The following is a 20,434-nucleotide window of genomic DNA, read 5'->3' as shown; positions in this document are numbered from 1 at the left end:
CTCAGATAACAAATGTACAGTGAACACCTCTAACAAGCAAGATGCTGAGTTAGGCTGTGAAGAGAACTCTGCCATGATATAATATCTACCTGCCAGAAAGCACTCCGTAACAACTAGAATAATATTATGACACTAGATGTGTCTTGTACTTTATGATTCATAGGCATTGTCTCACCTGACCCTGACAACAGCCCTGTATGAGAGACATAGTCTTAATCACATTTAACAGATGAAGATGCAGAGGTTCAGAGAGGCTCACTGACTGGGCCTACATTAGATAGTGAATATTATACCTTGAACCTAAACTCCAGGTCTTCTGACTCCAAAACCAATGTCCTCACCCTCTCAGACATCGACCTCAATATGTTATGTGATTCTTGGTTCTCAATGTGAACCATGAGGAGAGTTTGGTGAATGTCACTTAACAGGTGAGAAAACTGATCCAAGAGGTAAAGAGAATTAACCATGATCACCAGGGGCCTCTGGTTCCAAAACCTAGTCGTCCTTTCTCATCACTCGGTCCCTGCTGTGGAACAGCGCCCCAGAGAGCAGGGGAGTGTGAACAAAGAAAGACTAACGAAGATTCAAAGCAGACTGTGTGTCCCTAAGGGGGCTGCAGACAAACTCTTTGGGTACCTCTGTTAGAAACATCCTGGGGAGCCCCAGCTCCTGCCCAGCATGTAAGTGTAATGTGTGTTTTGAGGCCATGTCAACTTCCTGTGTGGTGTTGCTGTCTATGATCTTCCTTCTTGTCTAGGCCAGGATGCCATTTTTTTGTGACCAAGCATAGAGCCCGGCTTTAGAATGCCCAACTGTTGTTCAACAGTGTGGTTTCTTTAAAGGAAATGTGATGAGAATAAGGTGGGGAGGAAGTTGGTAAGAGAGGACAGAAACAAGCATACATACGGCCATTGTCTGTTGCTTGATCTTGAAAAAAATTATATAGCATTTTACATGGATCCCAGCCTTGCTCCTTCCACTATGTACACAGCAGAGTCTCACCTTATACTCCTCATTTTAGAGACTGGTGGGAAATGAAAGACAGGCAGACCAGTTAGGCGACTATATTGCAGAAACTCAAATGAGATCCAATGGGGACTTGAAAGTGACATTAGGGTCAGGATATAGACATGTACTGAAGAACCACCCCAGAGGAAGACTCAACCAGTTGTACAGAATGGATGGTGGAGAGAAAGAAAGTGGAGGAGAGAAGCTTAGCATGGCCTCTGGGTTGCTCACTGAGGCATCTAGGCAGGTGAGCGTGTTATGGACAGAGCTAAAGACTACGGGCAAAGAGAAAGTTTGGGGAGAACACAATGAGCTTAATTTTTAATATATTGAGAGAGCACATCTGGACGACATTCTTAGGAAGGTGACTACAGGGAAAAGTGCTCAGAAGTGAGGTCCTCCAACTCTACCCTAAAAATTCACAGACCATGGCTACGTCAACCATTAGTCACTGCAGGCCTAATCAGGAGAGATTTGGGAATGGGGAGTGGGAAAGAGTGGGCTGTGCTTATGGAACTCATAGGGAATAAAAGAAGGTTTTGAGAAAGAACAAATAGGCTTCCCTGCTTTTCTTATAGCCCATTATTTTCATGGATTGTTTGTTAGGCAGCCCCAGTGTCACATTGGAAGTGTCATACTGGAATGACTTGGAGATCTTGAGTTAAAAGACCTAAATTTGGTGCAGTAAATTATTAGTTGTATGATGTGGGGAAAAACACTTAACTCCCCTGATCTTCCTTCCTTATCTATAAAATGATTGTCTTGGGAAAATGCTGTGTAAATTATAGCAGGCTATTTATGGGTAAATTGTTAGTTTAATATGTCATACCAATAAGCAACTAATTTTGCAACTAAATTAAATGCGTACCAATTTGAGAAGCTAAAGCTTTAAGAAGGAAGTATTAACAGACTGGAAAAATCCAGTGAATTTTTCAGACCAAATTATAGGAGACCCCTGGAGCTCCAGCATCCTGTAGAGATATCTTTAGGGAAAGGAAGAAGCAAGAATGGAATCAGGGGATATCCCACCAGCCTCTTCACCCCACCTCCAGTCACAAGCAGTGGTGATGTTTGTCTGTAACATGAATCGCTACACTCTTGTGGGTGCTATTTTTGCTGCTGTGGCACAGATATATGCCATATATTCTTGGGTTTTATATAGCATTTAGTTTGTTACCTTCTTGGGCACCAGCTGCTTAGCATTCCTCAACATATAATCACTTCAGCATCAACTCTTGATGTTACAAGAAAACACAGGTTGCAGATTTCAGTTGAACCCAAATGACTGTTGATTGAGTTCTTTAGACTTTCCAGGCATTAGACTAAACAATGGGGATACCATGCTGAAACAAATAGGCAAGGTCTCTGTCTGCATAGAGCTTTTATGCTACCAAAATTCAGAAGTGGAAGAGATTTTCTAGCTCCCAGAATTTTTTGGAATGACATTTGACTTTGTCACTTGGAGCCTACACAATCTTGCTTTTTATTTGTTTGTTGTTTTGTTTTTGAGATGGAGTCTTGCTCTGTCGCCCAGGTTGGACTGCAGTGGCGTGATCTCTGCTCACTGTAACCTCCGCCTCCTGGGTTCAAACAATTCTCCTGCCTCAGCCTCCCGAGTAGCTGGGATTAAAGGTGCCCACCACCACACTCGTCTAATTTTTGTATTTTAGTAAAGATGGGGTTTCATCATGTTGCCCAAGCTGGTCTCAAATTCCTGTCCTCAGGAGGTCCACCCACCTCGGCCTCCAAAGTGCTGAGACTACCGGCATGAGCCACCGTACCCAGCCTAGAACCTATACAACCTTGAACAAGTTTATGTCACTGTAAAATGAGAATGATAATAAAAAGAAATAGCCACCCTCCTCATGCATACTGTGAAGAAACAAATGAGGATGTGCATTATGATTGACAAAGCACTAGACAAATCCAAGTTATTAACAGTGAAATATACTTTAAAAAAGAAAAGAAAAGAAAAGGAAATAAGGAAAAGTTATATTCAGTGCTTATGCACATATCTGGAAAAAATACTAACTGCTTATCAAAATATCTCATGATGTTTCTACCTAGTTTTGTCTCTGTTCACACTGGTATTCAATTACTAGACAACTAGATAATAAATCAGTTGAGATGATAATATTAAATTGTGCAACATAGGCCAATATTACTTTAAATAAAGGTGGAATATGCTTTCTGTTGGTGTGCACATTACAAAAAACCCACACAAAATACAAACACATATGCATTGGAGGTCATTGCTCTCATTTTTACTTTTATGAGCAAAGTACCCTAATGGGTACTAGTGGGTTTCCTATTATGTATATGTTTCATAAAGCTTCTGCAATATAGTCTCGAGTTCAGTGGAGAATTCTAATGTGAAGAGCCTGGGATCAAAGACTGAAAGGTGTGTGGAGATAAGGAGAGGCTACAGAACAAACAATAACATTTGTATTCAATGACAATCTGAAGTCAGATGGTAGTAACTACTCTTCCTTTCATGGACAAGGAAGAGTAGTTGTTTCACGCAAAAAAAAAAAAAAATGCACATGAGTAAATATATTTACAATAATTTTATTTCAAGTATCTGAAAAATAAAATGCATGCCTTTCCAACAAATAAATATGCCTTATTGAGAATATTATAAATAAGGACATGGATTTCAATAATTTTGCAGTCATATTACTAACATATATTTTTCCATTTTCTGCTGACATTTCTGGTCTTGGAGATGAGAAATAAAATCTATAGGTATGTTGTTAAAAGCAAAGGGCAGGAGGCATTTGCCAAGTATGTTCTAGTGCCAGGCATGATGTGATACATATCTCATTATCTCATTAATCTTCACCACCATACTCTTTCTCATCTAGATCTTCAGGCATGCAAATCCCTATGCCCAGCACATTTCCGTGGACCCCTTCTGCTCCCTTGACAATACTTGCTCCTTCCTACTCCACTCTTCACCTGGATGGCCCTTCCCTTCAGGATTCAGCTTGGGCCCAACTTCGCCTGGATTATCCTGCTCCTGTTTCCCCAGGAGCCAGCCGGTACTTTTCTGTGATGTGTTATTACAGAATAGAACAATAGACTGTGGTTTGTTTCTCATATCGAAAGGCAGGAGAAAGGGACTATGTTGCTTTTTCACTGTTACGAGCCCAGTATGCAGAGCAGTTCCCACAATATTGATTGAACGAACAAATGAATGAGTTGTTGAGTAAGCTAAGTATTATTAGCCCCAATTTTCTGATAAGAATACGAGACTCAGAGTAGGTTAGTATGGTATCAAACTGCTGGTATATGATAGATCTAGTAGGTCTGGGAGTTGAAACAATGATCTGACTTGCTGTCTCAATTACTATCAACAAGAGTGGGTGAACCCTGGAGTTCTAATGCTGGTCCTGTCTATCTCCACTTTGTCAGTCTGTAGTAAAACAAACAAAAAAGGACTACCAGAAAAATAAAGGCCTTAAAGCAACCTATGGTGCAGGGACCAGAAAGTAACCTTGAGCCCAGGAGCGCCCAGAATCTCTACTAAGGACAAATCATTAAGTTCGATGAAATTCAACTTGGGCTTTCTGAACATCTTCTGTGTGTTTCACCCACGCTGCCAGTTTGTAGATGGGCAGACACATCCTGGCCCTCCGGCTGCTTACAAACTCTTCTAGGGTGTTGAGGTGATGCACCAACTGGTGAAATCGTCCTCCAAATCATGGGAGACCAAAAGTGGCATAGAGAGGCCCTGGCCTGGGAATCAGAAGGGCTGCCTCTGCTTTTCTCTGCCCACTACCTTTGGAGAGCCACTTGCTTCTCTGTGAGAGTTTTAGTTTCCATACCTATAAAATTTGCAAGTAGACTACATCACAGCAGTCAGCAGGTCAGATCTGACCCTCAGATTTCTTTTCATCCTGCCGTATGTTATGGATTGAATTGTTTCCCTGAAAAATTCATATGTGGAAGCCCAAACCTCTTGTACCTCAGAATATGACCTTATTTGGAGATGGGGAATATACACAGCTGATCGAGTTAAAATGAGGTCATTTGGGTGGGTCCTAATCTAATATGACTGACGTCTTTATAAAAAGGGGAAATTGGAACATGGAAATGGGCAGGCTCACAGGGGGGAACAGCATGTGAACATGAACACCGTCTACAAGCCAAGGAAAAAGATGTAGAGCAGCTTCGCTCTTCCCAGCCCTCAGAAGGATTCCTGCCAACACCTTGATCTTGGGCTTCTAGTGTCCAGAACTGTAAGACACTAAATTAAGCCATCCAGTCTGTGATACTTTGTTACGGTGGCCCCAGCAAATTAATACACAGTGGTGCTTCACCACATTCCTTGCCATTTTCTATTTTGTTCCACCCAGCTGCCTGGCCCATAGACCTTATCAGTGAGATTTTTAGACATTATCGTATGTCATTTATGGATGAGACCATTCCAAAGGCCTCCTTGAGTGATGAATCATGACTGGTCCTGAATGTCTTTAATTAAATTAATTAATTAATTTAAGACGGTCTTGCTCAGTTGCCCAGGCTAGAGTGCAGTGGCGCAGTCTTAGCTCACTGCAACCTCCACCTCCTGGGTTCAAGTGATTCTCGTACCTCAGCCACCCAGATAGCTGGGACTACAGATGTACATCACCACGCCCAGGTAATTTTTGTTTTTTAAATTGAGATGGGGTTTCACCATGTTGGCCAGGCTGATCTTGAACTCTTGGCCTCAAATGATCTGCCCACCTCGGCCTCCCAAAATGCTGGGATTGCAAGTGCAAGCTGCCGCACCGGGACCCTGAATATCTCAAATTCCACAAGAAGGTCTATTTCAGGACTTGGTAGACAGGACTGCATACCCCCAAGCCAGTGGTGTGCTGGAAAATGTTTCATTACCAGCTCTTGAGAGGATGGAGATCTCTCCTCTTGAGGTATTTGCTAATTTCCCACCACAGCCAGTGTCAAGCTGCCGACATCACCTCACTGAAAGTAGATGGGAGGAGGGGAATGCCATTGGCTGTGGTAAGCTGGGAAGAGCAATTCTGGTACCACGGCCACCAGCAGTCCCAGTGCTCTATGGCCAAGCCCTGAGATCTTTGCACCTGATGGTCTTACGCCTGAGCACTTTACTTATTTATTTTATTTTGTTTTGTCTTTTGTCAGACCTGGTTAACAGGAAGTAATTGCCTGAGCTCTTTTAACCAACTGAGCTGAATATCAGGAAACTTGGAGTCCTAATCCAGTCCCTTTTATGACTGACTGAGTGAGCTGGGATAAAACTTTCTACCTCAAGGATCATCATGTGCCAAACAAAAAGGTTTAAAAAAATTAGGAGCTTATGGGGTTGGTATCTTGGACTCCAAATCTCTGAGGGTGGTTGGAGGACAATTAAAGTAGGACTCCTGACCCATCTTCAACCAAAGGTGCTTTGCCTGTGTATACTTTATATGCTGGGACTCCAGATCAGGTTCACTTGGGAGGTGAAAGAAGGAGATTCCACTGATTATTAAACAAAGGAGTGAATGCTGAGGCCCCTTCAGCTGAAATATTTTCTATTCCTCCATGATTCCAGAATAAAACTCTCAGCCCTACCCATACACTTTAAGAAGGAAGCACAGAAGGGGTGGTTGTGGGAAGGAGAGCTGGCAGGGCGACCAACCCCGAAGAACAAGGCAAGGGAGCCAGACAGGCCAAGAGCGCTGGAAGGGCCCCTGGGATGCTGCACATTTCCTAGCATGCTTCTTCTAGAAGACTCCTCCAGCAATCTCTGTGAAAAGAGAAATAGTTTTACCTGCCCTTGGATGGCATTTAGGTCTGTGGTAGAAGGTGGCAGCTGTTTAACAGCCCATGGTAACACTGCACAGCAATTAGGGCAGGAAGTGAAGAAGGCTGTATCACACAGAAACTGCCAAGGTGGAATTGAGGTCAAGAGATTGCAGCTCCTCCAAATTGAATTCACCCTTCTTCCCACCTGGATGGCCTCTACCAGTAACTGGGGGATCCAGGGGAGCAAGAGGTGGTTTTCTAGAGAAGAGGGTCCTTCATAAAGCTGCGATCCAGCATGAGTGCTGGTGGGCCAGGGCAGGGCTTTTGAGAATGCCAGCACAGAGACCACTCCACTGCTCTTGGGAATCATGTGTCTAGTGGCAATGTGGAGGGGAGGTTGAAGGGGAATCCCTGGGCTTGGGAGACCAAGTGGCAGTGCATAAGAGGTGTTGCCTAAGTGACAGATCATACACCTGTCAATCAAGAACAGTGACAGGATGGACTTTGTTCTCGGGGGCCAGGTGTTTCATTAGGGTGTGCAATTTCACGCTCATACTTCTCTTTTTTGACATTTCTGGCCTTTCCATAGTCACTGGGGGTTGGATCTGTGCTTGGCAGTTCCTCTGATTGAGGGAAAGATAACCTTTTCTTGCATGCTGTATTTATACTCGGGCATGAGATAAGACTGAGCAAACGTCATCCCAGAAACCTCAGGCCACTTGAGAGAATTTCGATCTGTAAGTGTAAAAGTAGCACAATGTCTGTCTCTCTCTTCACACTTGGGCAGAGGGGTTTGAGGAGACGATGATGATATTGTAGTGCAGTCAAAGAATTTTAGGGCTAGAAAGGGCCTTGGAGATGGATTTTAGGTCAAAAAACTTAAAAGACTTATGTTGGCTCTACTTTTTTTTTTTTTTTTTTCTTGAGACAGAGTCCTGCTCTTGTTGCCCAGGTTGGAATACAGTGGCACAATCTCAACTCACTGAAACCTCCACCTCCCGGGTTAAAGCAATTCTCATGACAGCCTCCCAAGTAGCTGGGATTACACGTGCCCACCACCACTCCCAGCTAATTTTTTATATTCAGTAGAGATGGGGTTTCACCACTTTGGCCAGGTTGGTCTTGAACTCCTGACCTCAGGTGATCCACTCACCTCAGCTTCACAAAGTGCTGATATTACAGATGTGAGCCATCATGGCCAGCCGGCTCTACTTTTAAAGTATCCAGAATCTAATCGTTTTTCCCCACCTGCAGCTATCCTTCTGATCCAAACTTCCAGCATTTCTTCCTGGAATATTGTGATCACTTACTACCTTCTTCAACCTTTGCTTCTCTCTGCTTCAGCCCTGTGCCCCTTAGTATATTCTCAGCACAGTAGTAAAAATAATCCTCTTAAGATACGCATTGAATTATGTCACACCTCTACTCAAATTCTTGCCTTGGTATCCCATTACTCTTGGGAAAAAATCTCAAGTCCTCAAAAGAGCCTACCAGGCCCTACAAGACTCACCCTGTATTGCCTCTTTGAACTTATCTCCCATTGCTCTCCCAGGTACCCCAGTAGCTGACCACACTGCTCCAGCCACACTGGCCTCCTTGTTTCTAGGATGTGCTCCTATTTTAGTCCTTTGCCCTCCCCTGGTACACTCTTCCTACAAACATATGCTCGGTTCACAGCCTCCTCTTCTTCAAGCCTGCTCAAATCTCACCTTCTCCCTCAGGCCCAACCTTGACCACGCTATTTACATATCAACCTGCAAGTCAGTACCTGCTCCCCACTCCAAATCTGGGACTTCTGCACCCCACTCTTCCATGCTGCTCTGCGTTTTTTCCTCATAGGACTTAGCACCTCCAAACACAGCAGATAATTTGCATATTTATTGTGTTGATTAATTGTTGCCCTTGCCTCCTAGGATGTGAACTCAATAAGGGCAGAGATTGTCCTCTCTTGTTGACTGAGGTATGGCTGCTGCCTAGTGAACCTGGTTGCATGGAAGAGAAGGTAACTAAAGAGAATGTTAACTTTAAACAAAATTATTTTGAAGTAGTTTTAAACTTATAGAACAGTTGCAAAAACGGTACGGAGTTCAAATGTACCCCTCATGGAGATATGTTAATATTTTATCATCACATTTCCTTTTGGAATGAATGTTTAATGATATTAGTATTCGCATGAATCATGATAATAGTAATGACACGTTTGGAATTCTCTAGGTTTGCAGAAGGCTTTGTTTTTTCCCTTCAAGCACTAGCCCACAGATCACTCTTTACATCTCCAAGATAGTGAGGGCAAAGATTACTATACCCGTGAACAGATGAGAAGAGTGAGGCTTATTCAGGTCAGGTGACATCTTACCCAAGGTCACACAGTTGTAAAGGGCAAGAGCAAAGCTGCGAGTGGAGTCGAGGTTTCCTCGCTCACAGCTGGGTACTGCTTCTTCTGCACCGTTTGTCCATTTTACAACCAAACTGTCTCCTCCGCTCTTGATGTCAGTGACTGCCTGGGTCAAGAGCGACTCTCTGACAGCAAAGATGGCAACTGCCTCACGTAGGCTGGGATGCTCCCCTGGACAGCTGTAAGTCACACTACAAAGGGCATGAGTCACCTGCATTCTTGCCCCTCTGCTGCACGTGCTTCCTTCACTCAGCCCCTCTGAACCCTGGTGCCCACAGTGCCAGTTGGGAGGTAGTGCTGCCAGCTGGGGCTGACCGCAGGGTCCTCAGGCACCCTCCAGCCTGGTGACTGAGATGCCATCTGGCACCCCCGACAGCTGCAGGGCCTCCAGCCTGACCCAGGAAGCAGGAGAACGGGAGCATGATGTTAACAGGTGGGGAAAGATTTCCCTCCTCTGGTCCAAGCACCATCACTTCCTAGATATAAAAGGTTCCTCATCCTGTCCAGGCCTCCATTTCATCAGCTTCAGAATGGAGAGAATAAACAGTTCTGAGTGATCATGATTCCTCTATCCTGAGTTTTCTTAGCCTGTGATTCTTATATATTCCAAGAAGAGGTCTGAAACCCTGATCCCCAAACAGGAAAACTGCCAGCCATGGGGAGCCATCAGTAGAGACGAAGAAGGGGCAAGAAAAGTCAAAGGGAAAGCAATCCGATGTAGCAGCCTACTAGGAGAATGACATGAGTTAAGACAGGTCAAGCATGTGGTCAGTGGTTACAATTATTTACAATAACAGTGGTGAGGAGAGCATCTGACCTCGAGTCTCGCTCTATTTCTGCCACCCTGCCCTAAGTCAGGCCTTTGTTTTATCACTCCCGAAATCCTGCAGTAACCTCCAGTGTGGTCTCCTCATCACCAATGTCTTCCCACTCCAACCTAAGCTGCCTACTGCTGTTAGAGGAATTTTCCTAAAACACAGCTGTGTCACGTGTACTTTTTCTGTTCAAAATCCTTCAGTGGCTTCCCACAACCTCCTGAGTTAGGTACAAATCACTCACCCTGGCAGTCAAGCCTCTCCATAAATTAAGTCCCAACCTATCTTTCTCACTGTATTCCAACTACCCCCTGACACTCGTCAAGTGCTTCAGGAAACCTGCTCTTCACTGCCCTCTAAATAGGTGCTGGCTGTCTGTCCCTTGCTGAGAGCAATAAGATAATACAGTAGTAACAGATGGTATAATAGTCATAGATTGTATAGTAGGAGTTAAGAGATCAGGTTCTGGGGCCAGAAAGCCTGAGTTTGAGTAGCTGTGTGGCTTTGGACAAGTTGCATGACTTCTCTGAGCTTCAGTTCCCTCATCTGTAAACACGAATTTAATAATGGCACCTCCTATAGGGACGGTTGTGAAGATAAAAGATGTAAAGCAATTGGTGAACAGTGAATACTCAATAAATATTTCTTATCATTTCATTGTTAATGTCTTACACTGACTATGTCCTCTTCATCTGCTGCCCATGCCTCTCTCTGTTAACAGCTCCCTGCCAGCCTAATGAGCCCTTCCCCATTCCTCATCCTTCACACACCTTTTGAGACACTCCCTTCTTTCCCCTTTACAGTGGAGTAACTTGATGAGGCTTATTTTCCTACCCAACTGCAAAGTTCTTGAAGGCAGGGAGGAGCCTGTCTCTCACAGGTCTCTATATCTTTCTCAGGATCTAGGACAGCTCCCAGCACCTAGAAGGTCTCGGTGAGGATGTGTTTGGTGAAAGAATAAAGGAAAGAAATCACAGAAGGCTCAATAAGGAATGAAGGCATGGATAAGCCAAGTTTTTGAGGGGGCATCCTGAAAACCTGGGGGAAGGGTGCCACTTCCCAAAATGGGGGACACGGGTGGGCTGAGCAAGGGCTCTGCTTTAGGAGTGCCTCTTTCCTCATGGGACAAAGCCCAGCTTGGAGCTGTTTTCTCTATCCAGGGCCCTGCTGTGCTGGAGCAGGTGTGATAGAAAAGCCCTGGATAAAGTGGGGGTGGGACAGAAAATAGAGGGAGGGGCTGTCAGACAGTGGACTCTATTCCAGTTTGCCTCTAAGTTGCTGAGGCACCTTGGAAGAATCAGCTGTCCTGGCATCTAAAAGGGAAGCTGGGCTAGAGTAGTGGTTCTTAATGTTGGCCCCCAGAAAGCAACATTGTAATCCCATGACAGCCTATTAAAAATATAGAATATCAGGCTGGGTGTGGTAGCTCATGCTTGTAATCCCAGCACTTTAGGAGGCTGAGGTGGACTTGAGTTTAGTAGTTAGAGACATAGGCAACATAGCAAGACTCTGTCTCTAGAAAAGAGAGAAAAATTAGCCAGGTGTGGTGGCACATACCTGTAGTCCCAGCCTCTTGGGAGGCTCAGGTGGGAGGATTGCTTGAGCCCAGCAGGTCAACGCTGCAGTGAGCAGTGATTGGGTTACTATACTCCAGCCTGGGAGTGAGGCCCTATCTCAAAAAAAAACAAAAACAGAAAAATGAAATATCAGCAATAATGAATTAGCAAGTCTGGGGAGAGGCCCAGCCATCTGTGTTTTATCTAGCCCTCCAGAAGATTCTGAGGCACACTCAAGTTTGAGAACCACTGGGCTAGACCCACTGGGGCTTTCCAGGTTGGTTCGTTTTTGTTTGTAACTGTAGTGGGCTCCGATTTTTTCCAGTGAAATCTTAGGCAGGTGCCCAATATGTAAGGTACATTAGAGTCCCTCTGGTTGAGGGAGGGGCAAGGCCCCACCCACTCTGACTTTTCCTAGCCATGTGCACTCTGCTCAGTAAGAATTCCTGGTTGCAAAGTTCTCAAGGCTGCCAAAGGGTGTAGATTTGTGCGGCTTGTCAAACCTGGCACTGCTGGTGGGATGAGCCTCCAAGAAAGCACCCCTGCATTGGCATCCTGTTCAGTGCCCCCAGCAGACTCTGCTGTGTATCCAGGGGGCCGGGCACTGAGGCCCCGGATAGCCCTGTGTGAGGAGGGTGGCTGGGGCTCCCCGGTGCCCACCATGTAGACTTCCTGAGGCAGGGCAAGGCAGCCTGCTGAACCACATTTGTGGATGTGAGGCAGGAGCTGCCCTGCGTTTTGGGGAGGCGGCAGTCACACTTCATTTTCACTCTGGCTGCTTTTGGAGACAATATGGCACCACTCAGATTTTTATATCCTCTTTTTCATGAAGCGCAGCAGATCGTGTGAAGCAGTCAAGAGGCCTGCGGAAATATTCATCTGGACCCACAAATTCACTCTCTCCGCCTCTCCCAGTCCTGCCTATGTGGACCGATGAGTCACTTGAATTTCTTTTTCATTTCTCTTCCTGAAGTGAAGACGATGGGGAGGAGAAGCCTGAGGGCTGGGAGATGGGATGCTAGGGAAACCCGTGGGTTCATAGAAGAGGCCACACTGTTGGAGAAGCAAAGGGAGACTAATTTGAGGTCTGTTGTATACAATACATGATGGCTATGAGATTCTTTTTTATTGTTATTATACTTTAAGTTCTGGGATACATGTGCAGAACGTGCAGGTTTGTTATGTAGGTATACATGTGCCATGGTGGTTTGCTGCACCCATCAAACTTTCATCTACATTAGGTATTTCTCCTAATGCTCTCCCTCCCCACCACTCCCCACCCGCTGACAGGTCCCAGTCTGTGATGTTACCCTCCTGGTGTCCATGTGTTCTCATTCTCCTATGTCCATGTGTCTCTATCTCCTTCAGTTCTGCTCTGATCTTAGTTATTTCTTGTCTTCTGTTAGCTTTTGAATTTGTTTGCTCTTGCTTCTCTAGTTCTTTTAATTGTGATGTTAAGTTGTCGATTTTAGATCTTTCCTGCTTTCTCCTGTGGACATTTGGTGCTGTAAATTTCCCTCTAAACACTGCTTTAGCTGTGTCCCAGAGATTCTGGTATGTTGTGTCTTTGTTCTCATTGGTTTCAAAGAACTTATTTATTTATGCCTTAATTTCGTTATTTACCCAGTAGTCATTCAGGAGCAGGTTGTTCAGTTTCCACGTAGTTGTCCTGTTTTGACTGAGTTTCTTAATCCTGACTTCTAATTTGATTGCAGTCTAAGAGACTGTTTGTAATCGTTTCCATTCTTTTGGATTTGCTGAGGACTGTTTTACTTCCAATTATGTGGTCAATTTTAGAATAAGTATGATGTGGTGCTGAGAAGAATGTATATTCTGTTGATTTGGGGTGGAGAGTTCTGCAGATGTCTATTAGGTCCGCTTGGTCCAGAGCTTAGTTCACACCCTGAATATCCTTGTTAATTTTCTGTCTTGTTGATCTGTCTAATATTGACAGTGAGGTGTTAAAGTCTCCCACTATTATTGTGTGGGAGTCTAAGTCCCTTTGTAGGTCTCTAAGAACTTGCTTTATGAACCCGGGTGCTCCTGTATTGGGTGTGTATATATTTAGGATAGTTAGCTCTTCTTTTTGCATTGATCCCTTTACCACTATGGAATGCCCTTCTTTGGCTTTTTTGATCTTTGTTAGTTTAAAGTCTGTTTTATCAGAAACTAGGATTGCAAACCCTGCTTTTTTCTGCTTTCCCTTTCCTCGGTAAATATTCCTCCATCCCTTTATTTTGGGCCTACATGTGTCCTTGCACGTGAGATGGGTCTCCTGAATAAAGCACATTGATGGGTCTTGACTCTTTACCCAATTTGGCTGCAAGATTCTTTAAGGGCAGAGAATTGAGGCCAGATATTATCTCCCTGATCGGAGGTAGCATTTGGGTATGCATGCCTTACCCAAGAGCAGGTATCATCCCAGTAGCAGTGGGTAGGAAGTTGTGTTGCGTGGGGAGAAGACAGGTCGGTGCCAGAGCACATAAGTTGATGTGAAAGTGGCCATCTTCCTAATACCATCCCAGGTTATGTGTGCCTCATGCAGCTGGGCAGAAGGAAATCTCCGTGGTCTGGGGCACCACCCAAAACCTTTATGTAACAGTATCATTCTCAGAAGGAGAGGAAGTACCACGCTGTGGGAAGGCATTGCTCTTTTCTCAACATAGAGAGACCTCTTCTCTTGGTCCAGGTACTATGGAACACGACCCACGTATGTTCACATCCCTATGTCTTGACTTCTGCATCTGAAAATAGGGAATAATAATATCAACTCACTTCTTTTGCCTGGGGACACTAAAAAAGCACATAAGGCAGAGTTGATCATATTGGCATTTTCCATTTGTCTAATATTATCACTTAAAAGTGCTTCATGTTTGTTATCTCATCTGATCCCCCAATCAACCTGGTCACACACTATTATCCTTGTGAGGAAACTGTGACTCAGAGAGGTTAGAAGTTCTTTCAAGGGTCATGCAGCAAGTCAGTGGTGGCCTGTTTCTCGATTCCCAGTTCATTGCTTTCCTCTAGATTCTGCTAACTTCTCGTCTGTGAAATGCAGACCATTCAAAAGAAAGATGACTCCTAGATGGGTCTTTTTTTTTTTTTTTTTTTTTTTTTTTTGAGACAAAGTGTCGCTTTGTCATCCAGGCTGGAGTGCAGTGGTGCAATCTCAGCTCACTGTAGCCACGATCTCCCTGGGCTCAAGAGATCCTCCCACTTTAGCCTCCAAAGTAGCTAGGACTACAGGCGTGCCACCACACCTGGCTAATTCTTGTATTTTTTGTAGAGACAGGGTTTTGCCATGTTGCCCAGGCTAGTCTTGAACTCCTGGGCTCAAGTGACCCACCTGCCTCGTCCTCCCTGAGTGCTGGGATTACAGGCATGAGCCACCGTGCTTGACCGTTGTGTCATTTTTGTTCTTTGTTGCCCCAAACACTTGCAACCTCAACGCATTATACGTTTTCCCCTCTCCTGGAACTCAGCCCTTTCTCTCCGTAAAGACTGGCTTCGTGTTTCCTTGGGATACGCTTGCAGAAGACTTGGCTGTGGCTTTTGCCCTATTTATTTCTCGGCTCAGAATTCCTTAGGATTCCATTGGGCTCATTCCATTTATGAGTTCTCAGCTGGAGTCAGTGGGAAACATTGCTTTCCTGTGGATTCCAGAGAGTTTGACTCCATGACCTCTAAGACTGTTCAAACACTGCGATTGTGTGACTTTATAATCTAGAAAAAAATTTTCTAAGGCATTCCCAGGGGTACTGGGCTTCCCAGGGGAATGGGATCATTTCATATGGCTAGAAGTCACTGAGCTAAGATCCAATTGAGAAGTGTGTGGGCTCAGGCATGAGGCAGCTCTGGAGCTGGGGGCGTCTTCCCACAAGCTCACGTAATGGAAGGCCCCTCACCTGTCTCTGAATTCCCTTTTCACCACACTTCTGAAATAGGGGTGGAAACAGCTGTCTATAAAATGCTTTGTGACTAGGCAGCAGGCGTTGTACTGTGGCCAAGTTTTACGGAACAGATGAGCTTTGTCTAAACCCATCTCCCTAGGCATTCAAGTGTGGAATATTTGGAGAAATACAAAATGCTATTGCTGGAAGGGGTGTTTTAGCAATGATGAAACCAAACCATCTACTCTCCTGCCCTATATACTACTCTCAAGGAGGGATCGTCCAGCTGAAGTTCTTCCAGTGACAGCAAGCTCACTACTCCAGAAAGCAGCCCTTTTCTCTGTTGTGTATCTGTCAGGAAGCTCTGCTCCATAATGAATGGGAAACATATTGCTTTTACTGTGCACCCTTCTTCTCTAGTTCTGTCTCTAGGTTCCACTCTCACTTCCACCACTTTTATAGGATGGCACTCGAAGGTAGCGTTAATAACCATTCTTTCAAGGGAGTCTATCGTTTTTGTCTGGCCAGGTGCGGATGCCACATCTAGGGAAGGTGAGAAAAGGGGCATGGAGGCTTTGGGTTTTGCCTTTCTCTCTTCCAGCTCTAGAGAACTAAGAATAAGACCCTCTCTGTATATCCTCACATCCCTGACTCTAGTAGGTACCTGCCCGACAGCCTGTTTTACTGTGCAGCTTATCATTAGAGCACTTTCTATTGTACCTCTGCATAAGAACACAGTCAAATGTTAATAAGAATATTTTTTAAAAAAAGGAAGGAAGAATTAACTGACCAAGCAGAGGATGGAATGATTTTATGATGGTTTCAGCACTGAGGCGGAAAAGGAGGATGCTTGCTCTGGCGTGCACACCTGTGGCCCTTGGAAGGAATATTTATCACAGATGGACTGGGCTTCCGTTTAGTCATCTAGGGATTAAATGCCTCCTAGTCCCTCCCCTGCTACGAAGAATGCTCAAGGCTGCACATTTATACAGAATGGCATTTCCAAAATACCAAAAGGGGGCTATTCACTCTATGCTCATAGTAAAGAGTTTCTAATAGCTCAAATATCTGACATTCTAGGACTCATTTTGTGTTTGAGGAGCAGAATGGGGAAACAGCATGGGACTTAAGTCTCAAAGGTTGGGGCTGGGTACAAGCTCTGTCACTTCCTGATGACGTGATTATTGGCCAAGTCACTTCACCTCTGTAAGTCTCAGTTTCTGAATTGGTAAAATTAAGAAAGAGAAATTCCTAAACTCTAGTGTGTGTGTTTGTTAATTTCAATATAAAATGAATTAAAATTTCTTCTGTAAATGACTTTAATTACCACCAACATTAAAATGGTGTATCCAAAAATCCTTCTCAAGTCATTCAAGGTTTCAGGTGTAAGTTCGAAATAGAGTAACAGCTCTTTAATGCACTCAGTGTTTTGCGATGTCAGATTACATAGATACAAGTCTGAGATTTTATCAACTAGCCATTACATATTAAAGAGTAAGATAACTCACAAGTGCTTTCATAAGTATTGAGAAATGAAATCTTGTCTTCCATTGAAGTTCGAAATCTTTATAATCTATTGCAGGCCCATACTAGAATGTAGTGTGCTTCTCGGGGCACCAGGAATTTCAAGTTACATGATACCCAACCTATGACCTTTGTTTTTCCCCATCCATTAATTTATTCTTCCATCTATCCATTCATTCATTCATTCAATAACCATATTTACTTTACTAAGTCTCTGCTATGTGCCGTGAAGGATCCAGTGTGGTTTCTCTTCTAAAGAGCTCTTGTATAGTTGTGGATATGAGACATGTACACAAATAACAACAGTATATGGCAGAGCGAAATAAATGCTATATGATATTTACCAACAAGTTGATGTGGAAACTTAAGAGGGAAGCAACTAATTCCATCTCCCTAGTAGTAGAAAGAAGGGAAGGGTTTAGTGAAGACTTTATCTATTCAGAGATTAAAATTAAATGAAAACACACCTACAGTGACAGAGTATGAGCATTTGCAGCTCTCATGGGCTTGTTTTCTGGATTCCTCATTTCCCAGCTCATTGACTTTGAACTGTTCTCTACTCCTCAGCTTTCTCATAATAGCACCTACCTCCTAGAATTGTCAACAGTGTCCAGCATGTAGTAAGAAGTCAATAAATGTTAGATGATATTGTTTTCAGTAAAATTTCTAAAGGCAGCAAAGGAAAGCAAAGGTGTTCCAAGCAGAGGGAACAGCCTGAGCCAGGTCGCGTGGTTAGAAACTTTCCAGAGAAGATGACTAACCCTATGTGTTTGTATAGTTGAGTGCGTGGGTCATCATGGAATGGGGCAGGATTGGTAATGATTGGAGGTGTGGCTAAAGAAGTAGGTCACTGATATTGGAAGCCTAAGAAATCCTATCTTGGTAGATCAAAGATTTCCGAAGTTCAGCGTGCGCTCTCAGAAGGGTGTGCAAATCATAACAAATTTTCATTTATGTTTACTCTTATTTTTTAAAAGGGAAAAGTTTAAAATTACTATTATTTCATATACGGATTGAATATGGGATCCTTGTTAGATGGCTGTTCACACAGTTTCTTGCCCCATGTCCAACTAAGGCTATTCTGAGGGAGGGGTAGAAATTTTATGCCCTAGAGGGTCTGCGAGCTACCCACATCACCATTCTTAATTATCTAGTCTCATGGGTTTATGGATTTTTATCTAGATTTAACTGAATAAAAAGCCATGGAATAGACCAGTGATTTTAAAAGATTTCTGTAAAGAACTTGTGGATTGAGAATAGCACTTAAAGTGAACACAAGCAAATGACAAGAAAATGGCAGAGCTGACTTTTCCTATCCTTGCTTTCTTTCAGCCACATTTTGAGGAAGATAAAACCAATGATGACCTGATCATATATAGCAAACAGTAAACAAAAAAAATCGAATTTTCAGGAAGAATGCTTCAAGTATGGATTTACATTCACTATCATTAATGATGAGCCCTGTCTAAGGTGTGGATTATGCCCTGAGATAGTAGAAAAGATAGTAAGATGTCATTAAGAATAGCAGGCATTTAAAAATACTCTTTATTTCATGTTCATGTCTTCTATTATACTTTCTAGTTTTAATTTGTTATTATGAAGTGCATAATCTGTTGGCATGGTTTTACACACAGGCACACACACGTACCATAAATCTATTGAGGTGCACATGCCAGTCTTTTTCAGCATTAGGGTTACATATTTAGAGAAGTTTGAAGATTGCTGATTGAGGTCATGGGAAACTGCTTTCGGAGGTTCTCGAGCAGTAGGAGATATGATTGGAGCTGTGTTTGAGAGTGATAAACTTCATCACAACTCCCCCAACCCCACCCCCAGAAAAAGAAAAAAAAAAAAAAGCATTGCACAAGAAATACAGAGAAGTGGAGTCTGGAAGAGAGCTGTTAAACAGCTTGACTCCTCCTTTTCCAAAAATGTTTTCCCTTCCTTCCTAAGGACCACTGATCTCCTCCAACCACCAACAAGAACTATTGAGATATATTCTACGAGCCAGGCCTTCTGTGGCTGCCTGCATGGGAAGAAGACTGCCTAAAAATATTCCTTAACTAATTTCCTCTCCTCTAGGTTTCTTGCTCTATTACAAGCCAGTTCTAAGGATCCTCAACTTTGACTTGCTATTTGAGATTATTGGGTTTGTCTTGTGATGTAGACATTCCAAACTTACCTGTTTAAAGAAGGCAGACTTCCAGAGTAGCCAGAGATATGGGCTCTAGAGTCAGACAACCTGTCTTCAAATCCCAGCTCTATCAGGTATTGCTATGCTCACCTTGGGCTACTTTCTTTCTGCCACAGGTTCCTCATCTGTAAAGTGAGAATAACCATCCTATCTGTGTGGCAGTGGGTAAGAAGTAAGTAAGATAATAAGTGTATGTAATCCCAGCACTTTGGAAGGCTCAGGTGGGTGGATCACGAGGTCAGGAGATTGAGACCATCCTGGCTAACACGGTGAAACCCCGTCTCTACTAACAATACAAAAAACTAGCCGGGCGTGGTGGCGGGAGCCTGTAGTCCCAGCTACTCGGGAGGCTGAGGCAGGAGAATGGCGTGAACCTGGGAGGCGGAGTTTGCAGTGAGCGGAGATCGCACCACTGCACTCCAGTCTGGGCGACAGAGCGAGACTCGTCTCAAACAAAACAAAACAAAACAAAACAAAAAAAGATAATGAGTGTAAAAGACGGAGTTAATTCCTGGCATAGAAAAAATTCCCAAGGAATGTGAATTCACATCATTACAAAGGAATGAACTGAGACATGGTCTGAAGGGCCTAGGGCAGAAACGGGTAAGGAGGCTTCCAGGAATGCAGATCCTTTAATCTCTTTAAAGCAATATCCAAACAGAAGTCTAAGCCTCCACGGACGCTGGCATGCTCAGGGAGGCCAGTGAAGGGAGCAGAGATGGCTGCCTGTGAGTCACCCTCTCTCCTTGACTCATCTGTCACCTCTGTTATCTCTGGCTATTGCTACAGTTTCTCCTGAGAAATTATGAAATAAACGGCCTGCACGGTAACGCCTGGGTGAATAGGTGAATCTCGGGCATGTGGCCAACTCTCCATTCACTTTAAACATCCTTGGGTTTAGTGAACTCTAGATGATCAAATCTCTTTTATCAAAAGAGAAAATTACAACAAATTTAGTTTAAAGATCTCAGTTGGCTTCATTTGCAATTCTAGAATCCAGCAACACTCCATTCCGTAAAATGAAATAAGTGTCCCAGTGAACGGAGCAGAAGAGATTTGCTTTATAGACAGAGAAGGGCCAAAGAAAGCAGGAGCAAAGAACAAAGACTGTATTAGTTATTTTTAGACAGAACAGTAGAAAAATAACTGATTGATTAACATTATGTTACTTCAAGATGCCTTTTTTTAAGGTTGTCTTAAAAAATTTTGTTTATTTATATGTGTTATTTGTACATATTTATAGGGTACATGTGATGTTTTGTTACATGCATAGATGTGTAATGATCAAATCAAGGTATTTAGGA

At 43.6% G+C, this 20,434-nt stretch overlaps 1 protein-coding gene and 1 long non-coding RNA gene across 5 annotated transcripts in view; one reads left to right on the top strand and one right to left on the bottom strand.

The window, feature by feature from the left end:
* LOC106997166 (uncharacterized) overlaps positions 1–20,434 on the top strand; it is a 102,563-nt gene that overhangs the window by 78,123 nt on the left and 4,006 nt on the right. The window contains exons 7-10 of one of the 4 annotated variants that reach the window (XM_077991232.1): positions 3,734–3,753; positions 3,873–4,049; positions 8,670–8,758; positions 12,360–12,640. In XM_077991232.1, coding sequence (XP_077847358.1) covers positions 3,734–3,753; positions 3,873–4,049; positions 8,670–8,676 — 204 coding nt within the window. In that variant the 3' untranslated portion in view covers positions 8,677–8,758; positions 12,360–12,640. Of the gene's footprint in view, positions 1–3,733; positions 3,754–3,872; positions 4,050–8,669; positions 8,835–12,359; positions 12,641–19,246; positions 19,303–20,434 lie in introns of those variants that run through there. The other 3 variants (XM_077991230.1, XM_077991229.1, XM_077991231.1) reach the window with 3 other exon arrangements.
* The window catches only part of LOC144338985 (uncharacterized), an 80,058-nt gene continuing 68,180 nt past the window's right edge, over positions 8,557–20,434 (bottom strand). The window contains exons 3-5 of the long non-coding RNA XR_013413505.1: positions 12,183–12,575; positions 11,524–11,635; positions 8,557–9,879 (exon numbers count right to left, since the gene is read on the bottom strand). This is a non-coding gene — a long non-coding RNA (uncharacterized LOC144338985). The remainder of the gene's footprint in view (positions 9,880–11,523; positions 11,636–12,182; positions 12,576–20,434) is intronic.

This window comes from Macaca mulatta, chromosome 2 (genome assembly GCF_049350105.2).
Source record: "Macaca mulatta isolate MMU2019108-1 chromosome 2, T2T-MMU8v2.0, whole genome shotgun sequence".
NCBI classification, from domain to species: Eukaryota; Metazoa; Chordata; class Mammalia; order Primates; family Cercopithecidae; genus Macaca; species Macaca mulatta.
This window is presented reverse-complemented; position numbering and strand designations above follow the sequence as displayed.